General features: G+C 34.4%; 1 protein-coding gene and 1 pseudogene across 1 annotated transcript; one reads left to right on the top strand and one right to left on the bottom strand.

The window, feature by feature from the left end:
- Positions 1-6,102: 6,102 nt before the first annotated feature.
- On the bottom strand, positions 6,103-6,982 carry LOC120118309 (annotated as a pseudogene).
- A 3,085-nt stretch (positions 6,983-10,067) lies between these two features.
- Positions 10,068-14,096, top strand: LOC120118705 (phospholipase D delta-like). The gene is made up of 10 exons (XM_039138708.1): positions 10,068-10,970; positions 11,070-11,186; positions 11,300-11,494; positions 11,651-11,929; positions 12,007-12,075; positions 12,166-12,310; positions 12,527-12,675; positions 12,780-12,953; positions 13,045-13,245; positions 13,339-14,096. The coding sequence occupies exons 1-10, from the start codon at positions 10,068-10,070 to the stop codon at positions 13,630-13,632; spliced, it is 2,526 nt and encodes an 841-aa protein (XP_038994639.1). The 3' UTR covers positions 13,633-14,096.
- Positions 14,097-25,956: the final 11,860 nt, after the last annotated feature.

Raw genomic sequence — 25,956 nt, 5'->3', positions numbered from 1 at the left:
AGAGGGAATGAATAATCACCATATTTAGCAATACATTGTTTGACATCAAATTGCTCCATCAAGGATCGACACAATTCCCTCCGAATTGGTCGATCCCCTACTCCTATCAACGATTCAAACCCCATTTCCCTCAGCACATTCAAATGATCCTTCTCTTTAAGGTGTTCAATTAGTGAATTCACCCTTTTTATGTTGCACCTTGTCGACACTTCCTATATTTTTTAACAATATATAATGTTATTGTTCTTATATATCTTGTATCAACGTATTTACAAGTTTAATGAATACCTTCTTTTCATGTGCTTTCATACGTTCTTTATATTCTTTACTATCATTCATTGACTGTGTGATGTAAGGTTCCTTTTCGACATCACTCATCGAATTCTATTTCGACCTCACATCTTTTGTCACCTAATATTAAGCGTAAATGTTTCTTAATCAATACATTAACGTTAAATAATACTCAATGTCAATTTCATTTTACATACCGAACCGCTGTGTGTGCCATCTTCCTTCATCCTTTTGCATTCGGCCATACTGTCAACATTTAAAATTTGTAATCAATTTAAAGTTTTAATCCAATTATCATTTCAACAATAATAACAAAAAGACTGATACTTACTAGAAGTACATATATCCACCCTTTGGTTGCTTTCCTCCCATTGACTTTATTTTTCCTTCATATATCAGTTTGCGCAAATCAAATCAAATCAAATACTGCTTACATACACCTTATTCAATATACAAAAATCAATAACCACTCTTTGTGGTAAAACGGTTGGTCTTCAAAAGAATTTGAATGACCACTACAACAAGTGTCGGCACATTTATACAACCTAAAATATCATTTTCTACCTATAATATCATTTTTACCTATAAATATTAACTAAAAGTATCGATTCGGTCCCAAATACTTCTTTACTTCGAAAACCCCCCCAAACAACAACATATAAAAACCCTATTTCCCATTACTATAATAATAAAAAACTAGGATTTCAACAACGTACCTTTCGATTCGACTACAACAACAAACAAACAAAACTTCACGTAGAAACGCCTTCTGAAATGCAACAACAATTACGCTTCGATTTCAAAAACTCTATCTATTTTCAGAGGATAACAATGCCTTTATATTTACACCGGATATATTATTTATATTTAATCGATACAACTACATAAGTGTCGATACTTTTATGTCAAGTTTCGATACTTTCGATAGGATATTTACCTATTTCTTTGAAAGTATCGATAATTTATTACGCGTACTTATTAAAGTATCGACACTTTCAACATATCCGGTAACTATTTACCGGCTTTGTCATTTTGAGACCGGTTTTATCATATTTTTACCTGTTATATTGTTTTGGATCGATACATTTTCATAAAGTGTCGACACTTTTTAAGCGCTATAACTTCTTCTCTTTTAAATTAAGAAAGTGTCGATACTTATATTAAATTATCGACACTTTTAACATATCCGGTATCTTTTTCCGGTTTTGTCATTTTTTAGACCTGTTTTATCATATTTTTACCTGTTATATTGGTAAGGATCGATACATTTTCATAAAGTGTCGACACTTTTTAGGCGCTATAACTTCTTCTCTTTTAAATTCAGAAAGTGTCGATACTAATATTAAATTATCGACACTTTCAATATATCCGGTAACTTTTTCCGGTTTTGTCATTTTTGAGACTGGTTTTATCATATTTTTACCTGTAATATTGTTGTGGATCGATATTTTTTTTAAAGTATCGACGCTTTATAGGCTCTATAACTTCTTCTCTTTTAAATTCAGAAAGTTTCGATACTTATATTAAATTATCGACACTTTCAATATATCTGGTAGCGTTTTACCGGTTTTATCATTTTGGGACCGGTTTTGTCATATTTGTACCTGTAATATTGCTATGGAGCGATCCATTTTTCATTTGTATAGATACAAACTGACAAGCTAAGTTTACCGGTTGCCAAATTTTTTAATATTTCTTCATGATTTAGACCTACTACATTATTATTACTCAACATTTCCGGTAGCGCTAAACCGAATATTGTAAATATATTATAATGTATCCGTTAACGTCGTATATTAGCCCGCCTTTCCGGAGACAAACCCACCACAATAAGCTTTTGTTGAGATAACAGATTGCTCATGGAGTTTTTACTGAAATATCACCCTTATATAGAATAATTATATGTCAGACATCATTTCCTCAAATATTACCGATCTAGCGCTATTTTTGACACGGTGGTAATAAAACGTGGATCGTCATTTGCACCTTCGCAGGATTCTTTCTGAGCTGGCGTCACGTAAGGGGAAGGTGTGGATCACCATATGCGCCTTCGTAGGGTTCTGACACGTACGAAAAGCATGTATCATGATATGCGTTTTTCTTATATTTCCCTAACTATCCCTTTCCCACATTCATTACCACTTGTCTCTCCCTCTAGTCTCCTTATAAATACCACACTCAACATAACCTTCAAACCACACTCAAATATCAAATTTTCTCATTCTTCCTATTATCAATCATTATATTAAGAATGCAAATTAGTTTCTATTATATTAGAATTATTTAATAATTTATATTTTATTAAATTTTATTATAATTTTTTATAACCTTTTGCAATTATAAAATGGAAGGCGGGTTGCTACGTTTAGATGAGAATCATATCTCGAGGCATTGAACTGATACGATAACAATTTTAAATTGTGTTGTTATTTTAATTATTATGAATTCTTATTTTTTTTAATATTAGTTTATATTTTAATTTGTAAACTATTTATTAAATTAGAAGAGAGATCGTATATTATATTCATTCATTCGTAACGTTAAGTTAAATATACCTACTCGTGTCTGACCATATTTAGTCGAGGTTGGATTCGATTACGTAGCAAAATATGAAGGACATTGTAACCTTGAATCCAACCTTATTTTTGCAATGGCCGAGATGTGGATACCAAAGACACACACATTACATCTTCTGTGTAGAGAGTACACAATTACACTAAATGATGTTTCTATACATTTGAGACTTTCGGTAGATGGGGATGTGATTTTTGGGGTGATGGATAGTGACTTGCATTCATTGTACGACCAATTTCTTGGAGGTGTCCCGAGGAACAAGTTAAAATGTGTGCATAAGCTTGCATATTACAACTCATATGAGGGTTCTTAATGCTCGACAGATCGCACAACCAAGTTCATTATATATGGTTGCGTCACCTCGCAGATTTTCACGTTACCGACATACTCAGTTGGGATTTTGTAGCTTTGGCATTTTTGTATATGGAAATGTATCGAGCAACTGATTATCGAAAAAAATGCTATCAGCGGATGTCTCCAGTCTTGGGCGTGGTATCGCATACCCTTTTTATGTCCGGTCGTGAAAAACCTGTTGGTCTTCCTACTATTGTTGAGATAATTTCAATACTGAATTCGTATATAAATAATTTTGTTGAGTATATAATGATTTTTTTCATTGAATAGGTGGTCAAGTGCAAGAAAAGATCATCGCGGTTTACCAGATGAATTAGAAGAAATTCGACTACTTATTGATTAGAAGGCTGGTACAGATGTATGTATTTAAAATTTATTATTTACTTTTAATTATCGTTATATAATTAAAATATTATTTTGATAAGAATTATATATATTTATTTTAGTTTCAATGGGCTTCTTATTCTGCTGAAGAAACAAGGATTTGTATCTCACATGACTTGAGAGGCCCAATAGATGTTTGGATGGCGATGCTCCGCCAAATTGGTTTCTTACAATCTATTCTGAAGGCACCTAAGAGTCTCAACGATATGCATATCATCAATAGACGGGGCAAAAAAGAAGTCAACTTGCTGCTGAAACACATAGAGTGAGTAATGATATGGGATGACCGACATGGACGCATTCCCCGTACAAAACCCATTTATGTGAATCATTATTCGGTTGCAGATGATTATTATGAGTGGTTCAACATGAACGAGAAAGCGTTCATACTTTCTGAGAAAGCACAAGGTAGGAACATTCATAGGCGCTGACAAAGACGTCTACAGTCACAACATTATCATCCCCCGACTTGTGGATGGAGAACAGGTGTTTCCGGCTTGTCCTAAGCTGCAGCATCAGAACCATTACAACAACCATCGTCTACACTGGTGTACATTTCGTAGTCATTTAAGATGGCACTACAACCGTATTAGATGGTACCACAACTATTTCATATGCCATCGCAGTCGAGTTAAATGCCACCGCAGCTGAGTCAGATACCACCGCCGCAGGATTTTATGACCCCTCTTGGTGGATATTATACTTTCATGCTTGTAGATCCAGTGTGGTGTTCATATGCTGCTTATTTGACGAGTGAAGGTAGACCACATACACAGGCACCTCTGGCGTAGTTTTTGCACTCATCGATGTCAGAGTTTTTACAGTTTTCATAATTTTCTATAAGCGGTGGAATAGTCAGTCATACACCTCTAGGGTCCTTATTCTATAGAGGTTTTGACATCTCTATGACACGAATTAATCCATGGGTTCTAGAGAAGATTGTTACAGTCATTCCATTTGATGTAATAACTCTTTTTTGTTACAAACATTCTATTTGATGTATCCAAGTTTGAGTTTGTCCTCAAGCTTGGCAAAAAGCGCTCCCAAAAAAATATGTCATTTTAACCAAAGCCGTTATTGGTAAATGACATGCCCCTTTAAGGATGAATTGATATCCTCAGCCAAATTGGTCATCATATGTTCATATCGATATCTATCATCATATGCATTTGTATATATTTCTTTGTTGATAAGGCTGATGTAATTGTATCATTCCTCGTTCTTTCCTTGCAAATATTGAAGCATGAACTCAAATGTTTCAAGTAATGGCTCGTAACCTGAGCGTCAAATGTAAAATTTACTATTAAGTTTCCATACAAAATTGAAAAAGATTGAGAAATAAACTTAGGCATTTTTACATACCCATGCACACAAGTAATTGACGCTCATCATTCTTCTTGAACTTTCCATGATATTTAGCAATAATGTATCAGATACAGTACCGATGTTGGACATATGGTGTTTGCCACATTGGACCCAAAGACTCCATTGTTGCTTTGATCCCAGCTCTGCATCTGAAATGATACATATTTTTTTCCCTCGTGACAACATGTGAGCGTAAGTTTTTGAGGAAAAAACCCAATAATCTGTATATTCTCCTTCAAAAAAGGGCAAAAACAACTGGAAGAATGTTGCGATTTTCATCTTGGACAACTATCAATAGTAAAACTTGCTTGTACTTTCCATACAAGAATGTCTCATCAATTTGGACCATGGCTTGTAGTATTTCACAACATTAATACACTATAGGTAATCCTAAAGAAGCTGGTAAAATTGGCATCGATCGCGAAGCATTTGATCATTGTGGCATGCATGACAAATTTCGAAGTCGACAATTATCTCAGGATTCAATCTACGCACTACACTAAACAAACTTGGTAGTTCGTTGCAAGATGCATCCCACTCGATGTGAAGTTTTTTTATGACGTTTTGTTTTACCTTCCATGATTTCCTGTATGAGATGGTGTACCCATATTGCGACTGTATAACTGAAATCAACACCACAATAGCTATATAGGAGTTTTCTTTGACCATGGGCATGATGGCTTGGTAGATAATGTCGGAGTCCAAGTTGGGATAATCCTGGTTGATCCCTTCAGCACAATATGTGTGAGAACCGTTGTATACTGTTAGTCCTCATATATTATTTTCCTCTTCCTCTTCGATACATGAACCATCTAGTTGCATCCACTGTCACGTTGGACATAGTGGCAGACATACTTTTAGGTGGTGGAGCGGTTGACTCTAGACTGAACATGATTACGAATGTTGTAATTCTTAATTGCCATCATCGCTTATTCTTTAGATGGAAACTCTATTTCTTTATATAACTCACCATCATTACTCATGAATTAAACCCTAAACCCTAAACCAATAACTTTAAAATTAAATGAAACTAAAAATAAAGCACATGATGATTGAATAAAGTAGAAAATGAAACCTTGTAAATTAAATTTAAGGGCGACAGGTAAAGTAACAGAGAAAAAATGGCTAAGGTTTTTAAGGAGGGACCTTGTGTTTTTTTAGGAGAATCATGTGCATAGGGGGAAAATTCCAGTTTCCACACCTCTGGTCAAATAATCAGTGATCTTGAACAGCATATCGTAACATCAACGGTTCCTTTAGGAGCAATCCCTATGTCAGTTAACACGGTGACGACAATGTGGTTCCTCCAGTAGGGGATTCTCCCCATCTTAAGCCTGCTCCACTACGGCAGAGACGGTGGCTTGGCTAGATCATTCTCATTCACAACCTCAAACCCTGTCTTTTTAGCAATCTCAGGAATATCCGAGTAGCTTCTCAGACCAGGCAAAGCGTCGCCTCTTTCGATACCTTGAATGACCTGAGCATGCTCGGGGTTATCGACTATGTACTTGTCCTTTGTAACCCACTCGTAAGACACGAAAAGAGATCCCGATTTCAACACTCAGAAGACCTCGCCGTTCACTTGTTCTTATTTCGACGCTATCTTGAAATGACATATATAGGAAGTTCCCGCAAACAACTTCGTAAAATGAATCCAGTCTGACTTTTTTGTTGTGCATTGGGGCACGGTTGACTTGGTAATTGTTGATTGTGATTCCCACGACATTGGCTCGCGAGTGAGCCACGATGGCACGTATGGGTTCGCCAACGCCGCATCTAACGTTGATGATTCGGTACCTGGGTCTAACGTCCATGAGATCGACGACCATCTCTTCGAGAGGCGTGTCGCGCCACAGTGGAATTTCTCGGCAATGAAAGGTGAGAAATAGAAGGATTGAACCCACCCCCATTTGTATATATCGGTGACTAGGTTATAAAAAGTATCGATGAAGTCTGGGACCTTATCGGCGGTTTCGATCTCTTTCGGGCGGCGGAAGAAAGACCAGTATCTTTGAAATTAAAGAGAATTTTGTCGACATGCGGAAAGAGTATTTGACGGTAATGAAACAAGCTAAGCGCGCGGTGAGAGATTGTTGATCATAATCATATGATACTATCACAAGAGAAGGAAGACCGATGTAGTCGGATGTTAATGCATGTTCAGATTTGTTTTCTCTTCCTCGTGTTTTTTTAATATATGGAAGGTATGTGTATTATTTTGAAATTTTATATTTTTATGAAATTAAATTTTTATATAGGCTTAAATATGAAAAAGGTACTCAATGTATGCTTTTGATTCTAGTTTGGTGTTTAATTTTTTTTTTTAATTTGGTGTATAATATTTCATTCTGTAATTCAATTTGGGTTTGACCGTGACACACCATTAATTTCTGCCATTAACCTTTTAAAAATGCCATGTGGCATGTTTTTAATATTAAAAAAAAATGATTTTTCCTCTCATCTTCACTCTGTTTCTTCTCTTCCCTCTCATCTTCACTCCGTTTCTTCTCTTCCCTCTCATCTTCTTATCTTCCCCCAAACTAAAACAAAAAAATGATTTTCTCTTCCATCTTCCTTCTGTTTCTCCTCTTCACTTTCATATTTCCATCTTCCTCAAATCAAAACAAAGGTGATTGAAATGAAATTTAAAGTATGAATCAAGAAATTAGAATTTACAGTTAATACATTGAATATGACCTTTAAAAATCTTTCAGTGCAACGCATCAAATAATGGTGATCTTAAGAAATAATTATTTGAAAGAAAAAAACAGAATTACATGTTTGGGGTTGGAGAAAAGTTAAAAGCTAAATATTATTTAATTGTTAATTATATACATCTTAGAAAATACAGTTGTCAAACAACAGAATTTGCAGAGACCAGCAGCGCCTAACACGAGATCTCTCCAATCTGATTATTACTTATTTATTTTCTGTAAAATTTATTACTAAAAATTGCTTGGTAATTTATTTATTTTACGTTATTTATACAGCAAATGAGTGTTAAAACTCCATAGGCTTAAAACATTGTATGTGCCCAAATTATACAATACATTCATTTTTTATTTTAAATAATCTTCTATTAAAAACAAGCGTTTAATGTTTTTAACATTATATTTTTAAATGTTTAAATCGTAACGGAAGTTAAATTTAATCATTATATAATATGTGTCACACATCTAAAATTTAAATATATATATATTTAAAAAGACACACTTTTAAGTGACTAAATTATACCTCAAATTAACATTTAGTGCCTATTAAAAACAAGTGTCTAATGTAGCTTTTTCGTCCGGAATTAAATGAGATAATTTAATTTTAAATTTCAACCATTTTATTTCATTTAAATCTTTTTAACGTTAAATGTAAGTTTGTGATAAATAAATTTAGTTTGCTAATTAGATTAAATAATTAAAAAATAATATAAATATTTCTTGACAAGGTCACTGTTACAACAAATCAAACCATTATATTATATTAATATAAATATATCTTGACAGGCTCACTATTACAACTGGTTATTTAAAAATAGGTGTTGTTTATATGTTTCGGTCTTGTTTGTAGTACAAGTTTTTTATTTTCTTGATGATGGATTATTATTGGATTCTCAAATTGGTTCTCTCACTTGACAGGGGTTCACAACCATTAGGAATATCATGTTTGAGTTATGATAAAATTAAGTGTTAATGTACAATTATATTATATTTTTATGTTCATATTAATAGTGTCTGTCCTTCATTATTTTGGTAATGTTATATTTTTAAATTTTTTAATAATTTTTTAATCATTCCCTTTTTTTGAGCTTACATCCCATTGTATGGGAAAGCCTATATTTACTCCTATCTCACTTAATTTAAAATTATATATATATATATACACACACCATGTAAAACTCTCTAGTTTTACACAGATTTAGGACCGTTGGATGAGTGAAAATAGATGATTGAGATTGACTTATTATTATTTTTTTCTATTGAATATTTTCTCTTTTCATTTCCTATTTAGTGGAAAAAATAAAAAGTCAATCTCAACTATTTATTTTCACTCATTCAACTGTTCTAAATCTGTACAAAACTAAAAGAGTTTTATATTGGGTAACATGATTTTATCTCATATATATATATATATATATATATATATATATCTCGGTGAATGGAGAGTATGATTGTAGCTTCATAAAATTTAACAGTTATTAACCACCTATAATTATCCTATATTAATAAAAAAAAAATTCTTAACTTTAAGCATCTTTTATCGACTTTTTGATCGGAGGTTCATCTATAGCCCGATTGAGTTGATTTTTGATAATAATAAAAAGATTTGAGTTATATCACTCTAATTTGAATTGATCTAAAAATAATATATATATATATATATATTGAAAATGTCACATTTACATATCATAGTCCAACATTTTAATATATTTACTAAAGCAATATATGAATTTCTCAATTTTTCCCCTTTCCTTTAACATACTAAATTAAATCTAACTATTTTCTGAAAATAATTTGTATATAATTACTCCCACCAATCCAATCCGCCCTGTCAAGAGTTCATATCTTACTTCTTCTAAGCTTAATTTATCACATAAATGGTGATTGATTAATTTGACTTCCGTGTGTTTTTGTGGACAGAATCTTTAAAGCAAGGTCTTTTCGGAACTTCGCCTTGCAAAGCTCCTCTCTCGAGAGCAACAGAATCCAACTACAACTCAATTCCATCCTTTCAATGGGATAGTTAAATGTCATAACCCACACATTCTTTAATTGCAGCCACCTGTACCTTAACACAGTTTCTCGGCATAAAATAAATTATTTTTTAAAAACATAATTAACAAGAGATTAATAATAAGATCAACTAAAAAAAGATTGATAAAATCCGTCAACTTCTCGTTTTCAATTTGGCCGCCGGTTGTCGCCGTTGGCTATGGTCGGAGAAGAATGACCGGATCGCGGGTTATTGTTCCTCCGGTTATATCCGATGCGGAGGGAACAACAACATCAGCCACGAAGAACATAGATTATTAGAATTTAGACATTGTTATTTTACAATTATCAACGTAATCATCAAACTGCTTTTCGAAATCGTTTGGATTTGATTCGATGTCGGACCAGAATGTCCTGGAGTCCGTTGAATGTCTGCATGGTGATCTTGAGTTGAAAATCATCGAAGCTCGAGGCTTGCCGACCATGGATTTACTGTCGGACCGTCTTCGACGATGCTTTACGTCATTCGACCCTTTTAGTAAACGAAAGAAGAATATTCACCCCCGGAAGATAGTCACCAGCGACCCTTACGTAACGGCTTGCCTAGCCGGTGCCACGGTGGCACGTACGCGCGTGATTTCGAACTCTCAACATCCCGTTTGGAACGAGCGATTCAAAATCCCCCTGGCTCACCCAGCTAACCAGTTCGAGTTTTACATCAAGGATAACGTCGTGTTCGGCGCTGATTTGATAGGAGTGACCACCGTGCCCGCAGCTGATATCCTCCCCGGCGAAATGATTAGCGGTTGGTTTCCTATAATAAGCTCTTACGGGAGACCGCCAAAATCCGACTGCGCCCTTCACCTGGAATTGAAATTCACCAAATGCGAGGAAATGCCACTTTTCAAATATGGAAACGCGGCAAACCCGAACGAATACGGGATCGCAAACTGTTATTTCCCCGCCCGGCACGGAGGTTCAATTACTTTGTACCAAGACGCGCACGTTATGCCATCAATGTTGCCGGAGATTGAGCTGGAGAACGGGACCGTTTTCAAGCACGAACCGTGTTGGGAAGACATTTGCCATGCAATTTTAGAAGCGCATCACATGGTTTACATCACGGGATGGTCCGTTTTTCACGAGGTGAAGCTTGTAAGAGAGCAGATGAGGCCGTTGCCTAAAGGTGGGGATTTGAGACTGGGGGATTTGCTTAAATACAAATCGGAAGAAGGGGTTAAAGTTCTGGTGTTGGTTTGGGACGACAAGACTTCCCATAGCAAGTTCTTCATCAACACCGTACGGATTATCAGCAACAATTTTATCATTTAATTATCTGCTGCCTTCTTGTTCAAATTTCATTGTATTTTTTTAACAAGGAAAAGTGTTTGAATGCAGGCGGGAGTGATGCAAACACATGATGAAGAAACACGGAGGTTCTTCAAGCACTCTTCTGTTACATGTGTGCTGTCCCCTCGATATGCCAGCAGTAAGCTTAGCATTTTCAAGCAACAGGCATGCTTTATGCTTCGTTCCAATTCTTATTTTCACATTTTCCCATCTAGTTAACAGTGAACTAACTCTTTTCCAGAGAGAAAAAACTTACTTTAGTGTGGCATGCAATCCAGGTTGTTGGAACCTTCTTTACACACCATCAGAAATGTGTAATCGTGGATTCATTGGCATCTGGAAATAATCGAAAGATCACTGCTTTTTTAGGAGGTCTGGACCTGTGTGATGGGCGTTATGATACACCCGAACATCGACTGTTTCGGGGCCTTAATACGGTGTTCAGAGAGGATTTTCACAACCCCACATTTTCTGTGAGTATTTCATTTTTAGGAGCTTGACTGAAATTGGGTTTGTGTTAGTCATATGTACTAGGACCTCCTCTTGTAGTACATATGATCTTCAATTACTTTAAAGAATCTTGACATCAGTTGCTCTTGCTGATTCTTTGTTTCTCTTTTAATTGTTAGGCAGGAATTAAATGCCCAAGAGAACCATGGCATGATTTACATTGTAAGGTTGAAGGACCTGCTGCTTATGATGTCCTTAAGAACTTTGAGCAGCGTTGGAGGAAAGCTAAAAAATGGGCTGAGATCGGACGACGATTGAAAAGGGGTAGCAAGAATGAAGATTCTTTATTGAAGTTGGATCGAATTTCTTGGATACTAAGTCCTTCTGAGGGAATCTCACAGGACGATCCTTCATTGTGGGTTTGCAGTGAAGGAGATCCGGAGAATTGGAACGTCCAGGTACAACTTACCACATGCCTCTTGAAGCAAACTACTTCCATTTCATCTAACCTTTTCCTGGATCTTTAAACCGGCAGGTTTTCCGGTCTATAGATTCAGGATCTGTGAAAGGGTTCCCTAAGGATGTTTATCAAGCAGATGCTGAGGTATTAATTCCTGTTTGAGTTACTATAATAGACAGTTAACTTTTCATTTTTCTACAACGTGCACGGTTTGATTCCTTCCTGTTACTGCAGAATCTTGTTTGTGCAAAAAATCTGGTTATAGACAAGAGCATTCAAACAGCATACATCCAGGCAATTCGATCCGCTCAACACTTCATATACATTGAGAACCAGTATTTCATTGGATCATCATACGCTTGGCCGGCTTACAAAGCAGGTTTCAGTTACCTCTATCTTCTTCTTTTTGCATACTTTTCACACTCAAGCGTTTCATTCTGTTCGTCATAAGTAGATAATTTGTTGTGAATCGAGAAACTGGTTCAAATTATCATGAACATTCGTGTTAGGATGTCCCTACTTCAACATCTATGCAAGAATTTCTTTTTTTTGGTCTCAGATTCTGAGATGATAATCTTTTTTTTGGTACTGTTAGGTGCTGATAATTTGATTCCCATGGAATTGGCATTGAAGATTGCTAGTAAGATAAGGGCAAAAGAGAGATTTGCAGTTTATGTTGTGGTGCCAATGTGGCCTGAGGGTGTCCCTACTTCAACATCTGTGCAAGAAATTCTCTTTTGGCAGGTCTTTTTCTTTTTTTTTATTCAAGTAATGATAGATGATTGATTTGCAAGGGGATTTCTAGTCGCATTATATTATATCTTAGCTTAGAAATGCTGATATTTCAGGGTCAGACATTTAAAATGATGTATGGAATCGTAGGAAAAGAGTTGAAATCTATGGAAATGGAGGATTCTCATCCACAAGACTACCTAAACTTCTACTGCCTCGGTAATCGAGAAGAACTTCCCTCGGACTACTCTTGGTCACGTTCATGCTTGTTATCGCCTACTGGTGACACGGTAATCAAACAAGTTCTGCAGTGTATTAGAACTCGATTTGAATCGACTTCCATACGGAGCTGAGAATGTTGAGTTGCATCATTATTTTCAGATTTCAACTTCACTACGGTTCCAACGGTTTATGATTTATGTACACGCAAAGGGAATGATAGTAGATGACGAGTATGTGATATTGGGGTCTGCCAATATCAATCAACGATCGATGGCTGGTTCGAGAGACACCGAGATAGCAATAGGTGCATGTCAACCCCGTTACACATGGAAAGAGAGTAAGAAACATCCGCGTGGTCAGGTTTGAACCGTCCAGTCCTTGTCACCTCGCTTTAGTATTTATTCTTCCTCTTAATTTCGGAGAAATAATGCTAACCAATCGAATAACATGCAGGTTTATGGGTACAGAATGTCACTGTGGGCTGAACACATGCACATGATGAAGGATTTGTTTGAGGAACCTGAAAGTTTGGAGTGTGTGAAGACTGTGAACAGCATTGCTGAAGAAAACTGGGAAAGGTACTCGGGCAACGAGTTTAAGCATTTACAGGGGCACCTGCTGAAATACCCCATTTCGGTAACTAGAAGTGGTAAAGTAGGTGGTTTGCCCGGACACGAGAACTTTCCGGATGTTGGTGGCAAGGTCCTTGGATGTCGATCGACACTTCCTGATGCTCTAACTACGTAGAATTCCACATTTTTGGTACGAGTACCGAAACCGGCATCGAAGAAGTGGGAGACAAGGGTGGGGCAACTCAACTACTTCGTACAAAATATGGTGCAGACTACGCTAGGCATCCTCGTGTTAACATACCGACTGACCTGTCTCATGGTTATTAAACAGTAAATCTGTACTATTTCGCTTAAATATTAGCAATTCTAACACCTTTAGCTTTAGGCCAAAGTTTTCATTGAGGAAGAGGGCTGCCCCGTTTATACAGCCATCAACAAATTGAGAAAAGAGACAGTAAGCCAACTATCTCTGATCCAATGGCACACACTGTTCCTTTGTCCTTTCTTTTTGGGACAACTTGTTAGCTTCGAGAATATTGAGATTGTTTGTTTCCCAGGAAAATTGAAGTGGGAAAACAATTTAAATCATCTTACAACCAAATGTACACGAATTCAAAGTGAATGAAAGAGATATTAAGATACAAAAGCATCATATTTTTAATGTATACTTCGTGCATAATTATTTCATCTTCCCCGTTGCTGACACTCTATATTCCCAACAAGTGGTTGAGAAAAGTGGCAGTGCTCTTCTTGCGAGATTCCTTAACCATCTTCATCTTCATGACTTCTCCCTCTCCTATATTTCACTCACAAAGAGGCTTTTTTGAGTTCATTAATGCTTTATGGTTTTACATGTGCTGATTTATAATCTAAGATGATACTTCCCATACTGAATTCTACTGATATCATCACTCATCCGGGGGTCGTTTTCTCTGTTCCGAAAGCGGAATACGGAATAGTTGCATAAAATTATCCATAACAGCTAAGGGAAGAGCTTCCAAGTTGCTTAGTTTGTTCAACAGGGTTTTAATTGGGAGTCTCACAAGTATGACTGGTGGAGAAACTTAGAAAAGAAGATTCCTGACATTGCAAAAGCCGGGTTTACATAGGAATGGTTGCCACCAGCAACTAATTCCTTTTCACCACAAGGTTAGAGAACATTTTTTTATTAAAGCAAGAACTAGTATCTTATCATCAAGTATGCACATGTCTGATCAGGATATATGTATATAACCTATTGTCTTATTACAGGGTATCTTCCCTAAAACCTTTGTTCATTATATTCTGCATATGGGTCTGAGCAGCTGCTGAAAGCTTTACTCCAAAAGCTAAAGCAGTACAAAGTTTGAGAAATGGCTGACATAGTAATCAATCATCGTATCGGAACTACTAAAGGACACGGAGGACTGTTGTCTCTATAATTTACTCTGCAAAATATGTGAAAGAAATATTGAAGAAGCAAAGCCTATATTTTCTGTTGGGGATTATCGGGATTCTTGCAATTATAATGGATACGGCTTAGACTATAACCAAGGTAATGCACTTGATCTGTTTTTCATATCTGAGATCTTCCATAGAAGAAATTCGACTTGGTTTTCATCGATAAATCTATCCATGTAATCAGCTGACTGGTTCAATACGAATGTTGTTGGCATCTGGCATGTTTACGTCTTAATTCATTGTATTCACTACCTTTACTGCAGATAGCAATGGACAAAGGATCATTTATTGGATTGATGTCACAGGACAACTTTCAATTGCATTTGACTTCACAACCAAGGGGATTCTTCAGGCATGATCCAAAACTTAATATTACCATTTACCAAAAGAAAGAAACATAATATTGGCCTTTTATTGTGTAGGGGAGGTGTTGTGATTTCCATGTCTGACAGATTCAGGTTTGCTGATGTCTTCTGTTTGTATTCCTGGCCAGCGGTTGTGCTTTGTTTTCTGCTGTGCTCCAGCTCGATTATAGCTGTCGTTGATACTAATTTGTTTTGGGCGGCGCGCGTGCCGTTGAAGAAGAGGGCTTGTATGTCTTGGTAGTTATGTAGCTGTTTGTATTCGGTCCTTAGAGCTCGGTTTTCTCTGGTTGTCAGTGCGGTTTTGTTTGTGCTTCGCTTGCCTTGCTATTTGTATTCTTATCCTCCATCTAAGCTTAAGAAAATTTTTAATGAGCTAGTGTAGATTTAAATCCTATTAATAAAATTGATTGCTGAGCAAAAAAAAAAAAAAAATCCTCTATGCTATTCAAATTACTCATATCTTTTCACTGCCCCAAATTCAACGAGCCAATTCAAAATTAGCTCCATCGACTCGTAACAAAGCAAGATTAAAAACGTGGATAATCCTTCAAATTTAGGGCCTTCATGATCTGCCTTTTATCATGCAACCATGAATGGCTCCACATTAATTTTTTGTAACCCAGCACTCGCTTTCAACTATTCGGACAAAACTAGGATATTACAATTGGTATGATGCACAACTCAACCATTGGATTCCATTTATTAGATTGGTTGTTAGTTGCCAAGACAACATTTCTCCGATGAATGTTTTATAAAATTTCGTTACGCATGCATGCAGATGAACATTCTAAGGAGAAGATATCCACAGCGAGTGTGACGGATCCATAAATACTTTTTAGGGTGGGCACACACATTTAAATTTTTCGTATAAGATAGACACAAGTCAAATTTTAAGGTGAGCACCCATAGTAAAATGAACATCTAATATAAAGAAACTCAATCTGAGGATGCTTTGCATCCGCCTCGTTCATCTGTCAGGATCCTGGAGTCTCAAAACAACCTGTATTCTGCAATGATTGGAGACAAAGTATGCATGAAGATTGGGGATGGTTCATGGTGTCCAAATGGAAGAGAGTGGACACTAGCAACCAGCGGACACAGATATGTAGTGTGGCAAAAGCAATGATTCCTCATCCTTCTTTCCTTTCATTGCTAATCCCCCTTGGTACTGGAGAATGTGGTGCAAGGCATCCCACTGCATGATGGCCACTCCTTACATTTCAAATGTTAAATAAAAAATTGCATTCGAAAGTATTATATGTCTCGGAAATTAGCTACATTTACCATCAATAATATTATAGCGCACCTGTAAATAGTCATACGTGATGTTGACACATGTCTATTCATACAAGCAATTTAGCACTTGTAAGTCTTTTAACCCAATCCATTCTCTTTTGTCCCCCCTCCTTTTTGGCCCTTATATCAGCTTAAAGACCCTAATTAAAAGAGAAATAAACAAATGCCTGGCTATAAGTGGCTTGAAGGAGCTCCATATTTTATGCAGTAGAGAGGCAGAAATTTTAATATAACTGTCAGAGTTTGTGACTCAAATTTTATTTGATCAGCTCAAAAAATTCATACTGTGATTCACTTGATGAAGAAATAAATAAAAAGAAAAATGGGATCAATCTTTGAATAGACGTAGGAATTAGTATCAAATAAGACTCTTTCTAATATGAGTTTTCTTTTTTATCAAGTAATTACTGTAAATCTCTTGTAATTTAGATATTAGAGAATTTACTGTAATTTTGATTTTTTTCCCCTTTTAAGGTTTTCCACATAAAATCTTAATATCTTGTTTTATTGTGTGATCGTTTCTACGTACATTATCTCCCGTTTAGCACATTACTGCATAACAATAACAATCAAGAATACATTAAGATTATGAAATCAGTGGAGGAATTAATTCAGGCTTGAGAAATAGAAGGCAATAAAAATGCTGCTGATTGAGAATGATTATCCTAGTCGACTAGTAAGTGCTTTCTCTTTCTGAATAAGGCTGATCAAAACGAGTAAATTTAACCATTCTGTGAATAATTGCACGAACTGAATATCATAAAAAGAAAATGATATGGATACATACATAGCAATGATTTTTAAATATGTATGAAGAAAAAAGGAATTATTTCAAAGTTATATATAAAATTAAGCCAACACAATTGAAATATGACTGAAAACACAGAAGCAGGTCTAGGCAAGTTTTCAACGCCACAACAGTAGCAAAGAAATGGAAGTAATCATAAATATTCTGGGAAAAGAGAAGGCAATGTTACGGAAGTTAGGTCCCATAGAATGTGAGAAAGTGAGAACTGCATTATGTCAGACAATTTGATGCACAACTTCACCTTGGCCTCCAGAAAGCACCAGCAAATGATAAGGAAACCCTGTATATAATAATATGTGCGTACGTACACATCGTATGTATGTCTATTTCAAGTATTTTGTTTGATCAACCTATAGATATGAGTAGTAGGTAGAGGCAGCTTTAGAATTTGAGAATACAGTCCGAGTCACATGGCAACTGAGCTGGAAAGTGACTCACTTGTATCATCAATCATATAACCATTCACTTGTATCATCAATCATATAACCATTCACTTGAATCATCAATCATATAACCATATAAATATATATATGCATCAAAATCTCTTTTAGTATCTGCAATTTCTTTTATCTATGTTTGTAATCTCAAAAAATCTCTCTTCTCTTTTACCTACCCAATCTCAGTCATCAGCTTGTTTAGATTTAGCCAATGTTTTCCAACTCGAACTCAGCTCCATTTGTGGATAAACCTGCTACCAAGTGTCGGAAGATGAGATTACCACCTTTTGCCTACATATACTGCGTACATTTACATGCATTTGTATATTATATAATGAAAAGATTCTTACTGCTTACCATTATAGACAAAAAAAAGTAAAGCAACATGTTGAACAGAAAAAAAAGAAGAAGAAGAAGAAGAATGATGAAGTGCATGAGGAAATATGATAATTGCGTGGGAATTGAGAGGTGGTCCGCATGCATCAAAAGTGATTTGGAGGGTTTAGCCAATAATCACGGATGCATAGGCTCAAAACATAAGTTATGTGTGGTTGATATTTAGTTTTAGATTAAATCGGTTTAAATGTAGAGTACGAGGATATTCTCATTATTTATGTTATTTTTCATTTGATTGATATTTGACTTTGGATTAAAAGACCTTAAACAAGTAGCGAAGAAAACTAATATTTTCTCATTGAAAGGTCTCTTAAATAGTCACAATAGTAAAAGGGATTGTTATTCTTTTTAGAGTATATATATTATTAATGGCTGAATAAAATTATAAACACACTATCATATAATCATCTTAAAATATTCAAAAAATTCCTCGTGTAAGCTTATAGCACATCGGCGTTATAGACGAGCGATAATAAAAGTATAGCACTTTGAAATGAAAATTGAAGGAAATAATTAGAGGGTTTGGTGTTTGTTTGCAAAGCGGATCCATTGTCCCCACAATCGCACCGTAGCATAAAAGCTAAGCAAAAGTAGGTGACACTTGAAATTGAACACAGCGCAGGGAACAAAAGCGCGTCAGCTTTTGGCATTCAACAAAGGTGTCTGCTGCTTCTATATCTTTGGCATCATATCCGCTTTTCGTTGAAGACTAGTCCATTTTGGATTTATTTCGATAAATCCAATTGTATTAAGAAAAGGTCATTTTTGATGTAATTGATATTTGAATGAGTAAATGCTTGCTTTTCCAAAAACAACAAAAATGCTTTGCATATCGCCTTTACATATGGCGTTTCAATGACGGCTCAACGCTTCATCATATATATATAGCAAATTATATTACGATAAATTAATTTAATTATTGTATCAACAATTATATTGTATGATGGTAGACTGCTTAAACTCTTAATTATAATAATCAAGGGTCAAATTTATAACATAAGAAAATTTGATTTTTATTAAAAAATCTTTAATAATATTAATTCATTCATATATAATAAAAATTTGAGTGCCTTAATTAATGTGAGCAAATCATATATATCAGTCGTTTACTAATAGTTATGAGTGTTGAATTTTTAGTTTAAGAAAACCTAATAACATAAAAAAAAAGAAGTTTACTAATGGTTTACTTCTAACATCATTCATACATTATCCTTTCATAATTATTAATCTTTATAATTACACCATTACTATAAATAAGTTCTATTAATTGTTAATAGTGAACAATGAACTAATAATTTTATTTTGAAAAAGTTACAAATTTATAAATGTATAATTTAATGGTTTAATACTTGTGAGATAATTTATAAGATTGATATAAACTTAAAAATGATGTGACAATTGTAGATGAACAAGTATGATGGTGGTTTACATTGTGATTGTGAATTTAAGATTTGTGGTTAATACTATTTGGTTTGGGTAGAGAGTCGTGAATTAAGAGTTGGTTTATGAGTTCTTTTTCTTTATTTTGTGTTGTGTCTATCTTTCTTATTTATACCTTATTTTCTTGGAAACTTTAGACTATTTTAAGACTGACTTATAAACTTAGAGCAGAACAGAAGTCGAGGCTTGAGATCTAACATATCAAGTTTATTTATCATATCATTGATAAGTGGTGTCCATATTTCTTACCCATGTGCTTTTGTGATTTCTGATAAACATTAAAATGATGTAATACTTGTCCCTGTTGGGAAGCGTTATAAAGTGGTGTTATGCTTTTTACTTGTTCTGATGATTTAATATTTTTTTTCTAGATTATGGTTTATTCATTCTGATAATTTGGACGGAAAGTCATGTCTTACATCTCATTATAGTAAGGTGTGTAAAGATTTCTCATTTCGAGACATCTCTACGATCTCCTTAACATCAATCTAGTGATGAAGTAGTCTTAGATCTTTCCTGCTTATACCGGAAGAATGCGGTAAACCATGAGGAGCTTTGGCGATTCACCTTTTCTAGTGTAAACAGAGAGCCACTGATTAGTCTCATTGACCGACATACCAAATAAAGTATCTCATAGAATTATAAAGACATCTCCCATAAATTTGAAGAAGAATTCATAGTCATCTCAACGTTCTTAATGGTAGAGTGATCGCGATGATTCACTCTCCCTAATTCGGACAAAGAGTCAAAACAATTAACACAATTCTTTTATCCCATGGGTTAGAGTGCTTATCACTCTCAATGGATGGAGACATCTCATTTAGAGGCATCTACAGAATTTTTTAGCACCAATCTAGTGGTGAGAGATATGTGGGCATCTCAATGGCTTAAACGAAGATCTTCAAGTGAATGGATTAATAAAGTTTGATCTATAATTTTTCTCTAAAGGGATCACGTAGATTACTCTTTCAGATTTAGGCGAAGAGCTATCGATTTTAAATTCATAATTTTTAATGTTTTAATTTTAGTTTATCTTTAAAGGAATTTACGACATTGTTTCTAGCAGTTCATCTTAATACTTATATTGTTCATCCTTTTTGTTTTGGACGGAGAGTCATAATTAATAAATATATTTTCTAAACAACAAAGTTTAATGCATCTTTGAGTTGTCATTGTGTATTAATCTGGTTAAGTCAAACATATAAGATTTTAATATCAGAACATTATTTGTGTTGTATGTTCGAAATGTTTCTCTCATCCGCAGAAATATACATGCATGAGTCTGTCTTTAGGGAACACTCTGTTCAAAATACATATATTATTGATGTTCATTAGATAAGTATTACATGTTAAATTGTCTCTGATTAATCTATCAAAATTCTATTGTAACAAATTTTATTTAAAAGAAATGGATTCTAACAGTTTAGAATTTAATAGCTTAGTTGTAAGTTTTCACGTTGTATTTTAATTATAGTAATGAATTAATCTTATTTAGTTTATTTTAAATAAATTATTAAAAAAATTATATTTAATGTAAATTTTTTCTAGTTCAATTTTAGTAATTTTTACAAATATGATAGACTACCTATTACACCAATAGGTCAAATGTGATATAGCCAAGAAGAAATCTCCATTCACTAGGTTTCTCCTTTTTAATGTTTCAAGTTCAATAAATTTGAAATCATCTAAAAAGGAGGGTTGAAAAAGCACCCATAGAATAGTGGTATAGAGAGATTGACCTACGGTTTAACATTTAATCGCATTGTTAACCTGTTTTGATAGGCTAATAGGTTTAAAGGGAATGTGGGGTTCGAGCTTTAAAGCTTTTTCAGCAGGGTGAGAGACCTAGGATTCCACCACGCTTAGTGCTGTAGTTTTGTTGGACCAATGAATTGGAAACTTGAACACTTGGACCAATGTAAATAATGTACGATTTTATCATACATAAATACTTGATATTGAAGGAGAGTCGTAACTCGAAAGTATGCACCGGTTTTTCTAGGTGTCATCTTCTCAAAGAAACGAATGTGAGTACAACAAAAGAATGTGAGTACAGTTTGTGGAATTGACCCATTAGTACAATAGTGGGGAGCTTTCGCTTTTCCATAACATAATCCCCGGTGAAGTGAATACAACTATAAAAATGGAGACATCATAGTGTCATGTCATTAAACATATTAATTATTATGCTTAGTTTCAAGTTCAATATCCCATCACTGATCAGCTTCTCTAGGGTCCAGCATCTAAAAGATGAAACGGTTAGGATCATAAAGTTGTAGGCAAACAAAGACGGTCTATTTTTGTCATCATTCGATCACACAGTAGTGTATGACCATGAAGTCTCTTAACATTTTACTCCAGTTTGAGAGGGAGAGAGAGTGCGTGTATTGTTGGTTTATAACGAGGCTGTGTTTCTTCAGAAAAAGACTGAAGGGACGGGGTGGGGGGTTTTCACCAGTAACGAGGGAAGGTAGAGGGGAAGAGAATAACCATGATGATGAGCCTTCTAAATATGCTTCTGTCTCTCCTCCTGAACCATCCAATCTCATTAGCATTACTTTTTTTTCAATATTTTTTGTCTCAAACCTCCCCACTCTCCTCTTTAAATAGGAGAACCTATCAACCCTAACCCAACTCTCCTGCTTCCCTTTTCCTCCAGAAGCTTTATTTCCTTTGCTTTCATGGGGGGTTTGGCAAAGGGCTTCTTACAGAGTTCATTGGCATTCTGTCCACCTCGCATCATAGAACTAGCCCTTTCTTTTTCCTTCTATGATCTTTCATGGAGGTGGGCATACTGCCAACTGGGCTCTGTTGGCCTCTCTTTGTAAAACCCTTGTGATGCATTTCTTCCCTTGGAAAAGGATCCAGTTTAACTTACCATGCTTAGACTCTGATTGTATACCTTCATCCGCATATATTTTTTAAGTCTTGTACTCTTTTTGTATGCTATTTTTCCAGTATTGAATGATCCGTGCTGTGGCAGCTTCTGACCCTTTTGTATTTTATCTTGCAGAAAAGATTGTAGAGAAAATAATAATAATGGTTGTTTGGTACTTTGATCACTCTTCTGTCGTTTGCAGGGTTTGATTGCTGCAGTTATGTACCCGCTCTTGAGGTCCAAGGGGGTGAGCAACGTGCACAAACCTTCTATCTATGTCTTTTTAGATCTCCTTTGAGGCCTTGACTATTATTTCAGTACTACTTTAACTGATTAATTTTATCCTCTTTCTCTTCTGCTTTACCTGCCATTGAATAATTTTCGAAACGCTTTCTTTTGTTCTTGCTTTGCGGTTGAGCTATCTAGGGTTTTATCATCCTCTTTTGCTTGTATGAATCCGAGTCGGTAAGATCCATGATTGGAATACAGAACCATGACTTTATATAAAAAAAATTCCCATTAAACTCTAACGTAATTATCATCAAAATCCAAAGGGCAGAAATAAGAAGATTTTGTCAGTGTTTCATGATGCTTTTGAATAACTTTTTTCGTTTTATGAAATAGCTTTGTCTGATACTGTATATTGTGTCTATTTATAATCATTTCAAATAATTAATTATCAGATTAAGAATATAATTATTTAAGACCATGACCTAATTCATTATTGCCAGATTGCCACCAATTAAACAAAAAATTTACTTCATTATATATATATATATATATATATATATATATATATGCGATTCACTGTTGAGTATCAGTAGTTGAGGAAGTAGCCCTGGTGCTGGATATGCTATCTACGTACAGTCAAGCCTTATAGGTAGCCTCATTATTGAAACATTGGTAATCGTATTATTAAGGGTAAGGCATATAAATAGTCCCAGAAAGTTTGAGTGTTTGTATTTTGGTCACTTAACTTTTGAAACTTGTAATACAATCATTAAACTTTTAGTTTATTTTTTTTGGTCATTATCGTTTCTTTTCATTAGTTTTTGTTGACGTGAGATTTCATCTCTTTAAACCCCCTTCTTCTTCTCCTTTTGTTTCTGTTCACCTCACCTCTGATCAGCGGTGGCTCACATTGTCATCACTATCATTATCGATGTCGCCTTTCTACCATACCTCGACCGTTGATTCATTCTCATTGTTCATCGTTCGTCCCAAATCGCGAGAAGACTATTCAAACACCTATTCTCAATCTTCGTAGTCAGTTGTCAGTGACTGTCACCGTTGGTATCAGTTGAAACGTCGTTCCATTTCGACCAAAACTCCATTAGTCACTTGTCGAGACTTACTTCCGTTCACACTGCCACCACTGTTGGAATAAGGACAACCATTTCGATCAAAACTCATTCGGTCATCTCTCATTGCCATTGTCCTTCGTTCGTCATTGGTTAAAAACAAAAAAAGAGGCGTTAGGGTCTTCTCATAATTTGGGACGAAAGGTGAAGGGTGAGTATGAATCAAGGGTCGAGGTGTGGTTGGGAAGTGACGTTGGTGATAAGGTGTGTGTCACCACTGATTAGAGGTGGGATGAACAAGAATGAGAGAAGAAGAATAAGGGGATTTAACGGTGTTAAGTGTCACGTCAATAAAAACATAAAAAAATAAAGATAGTGATCAAAATAAAAATAAACTAAAAGTTTGATGATTGTATTATAAATTTTAAAAGATAAATTATCAAAATGTAAGTATCCTAAAAATTTAGAGATTATTTATATACTTTCTCCTTATTTCAAAAAAATAAAAAATGATCCCACGTACAGGCCTTTGCCGTGCGTGTAGGAAAAATCCACTCACCCAATTCAAACATTGGTCAATGGATATCCATATTTTCCGTCTTTTTAATCAACTTTTCCCCTCACCGTTCATCTCTCTGACTCTAAAACTATTGAGTTTCTTTTTGGATATGTGGAGGGAAGAATGCGTAAACTAGAAAGCATTATGGGCGATGCATCTCAAGAGAACAAAAGAGGGAACGGGATTTTGACTGTGAGAAAAGCAAATAGGAAATGTGCTTTACCACAGCCTAGTAGGGTTTTTCATATATGGTGATCTTGGTTTTTTTTATTTAATTATTTGTATTCGATTTATTGATTAATTAATTTGGATAAAATACAACATAAATTCGTATTATATTGTTTAAACAATATAAAGAACCAAGAAAGAGAGGCAATTCTGAAGAATATAGTGTTGTTCTCTTTTATTATGTTTTTTCTCTCTCTTGGTTTGAGGTTTCATCCGAACAAGTTTACATTGTATATTTGGTTTTGGTGGATGAGTCTCTCAGTAAAGATTTTTTGTATACACAACCTCAAAATTGAAATTTGCTTAAACGATAACAAACTGTTTATTACTTAAACTAAATGTTTTTATTATTTTTTATTTTAAATAAATAAAAATAATAATAATAATTTGAATAATAAATTTAAAATAATAATTTAAAATGTAAAATGAGAGAAAAAAACATTCTCTTAGAGAGGGTGACACGAGTTAAATCTTTAAAAATGGGTAATGATAATAATAATAATAATAATAATAAAAATAATAATAATAATAAAGAAAAAATTAATAAATACTATATTTTATTATACTCAAGATATAAATAAAAATATTTTATATAAAGTAATAAAAAAATATTCAATGGGTGATAACGACTGATAAAAAAATTGTATATAAATCTATTAGTCTTGTGTTTATAATTAAATGATTTTTAGTTGTTTTTATTGAAAAAAGAGATACATTTACAAATTGAGAGTATAAAAAAGGTCATAATGTTAAAATTCTTAAACGATTGTTGTTTTAAATGTGTCCTTGATGTTGTCGTATCACGTTAATAAAAATGTTGATTGTTAGTTGATGGTTAATTGACCATTTAAAAAAATAAAAATTATGACTTAGCTTTATATTCTAAAGAGAAAAAAAAAATTAAAGATACAATTGAAAAGCATTAAAAGTTTTTTGTCATTATAACAAAAGTTGAGTGATCCAAATGTTAACTGTCATTGTTTAGATGACCAAAATGTTAGCGCTCTGAAATTTGAATGACTAAATTAAAAAAATGTTAGCACCCAAAGTTAAGTGATCATTTAGATAATTTACTCTAACAATAATAATAATAATAATAATAAAAGAACTTCATTTATTTGTGTAATTACACTGATTCTCGCTCCATCCTTCCCTAAGAATTAGATAGGACCTATAAATAACAATGGTTGACAAACACATATAATTAAATACAATTATATTTAAATATACTTATCAAGTAATTTTTCAAACATAGCTGCACATATATCATTTATTCCATCTCAATCTATTCCTTGATCTCTTCATAATATACTACATTTTTATGGTTTATGATTTTTATTAAACTTCATCC

This window comes from Hibiscus syriacus, unplaced genomic scaffold (genome assembly GCF_006381635.1).
Source record: "Hibiscus syriacus cultivar Baekdansim isolate YM2019G1 unplaced genomic scaffold, ASM638163v2 tig00110328_pilon, whole genome shotgun sequence".
NCBI lineage: Eukaryota > Viridiplantae > Streptophyta > Magnoliopsida > Malvales > Malvaceae > Hibiscus > Hibiscus syriacus.
This window is presented reverse-complemented; position numbering and strand designations above follow the sequence as displayed.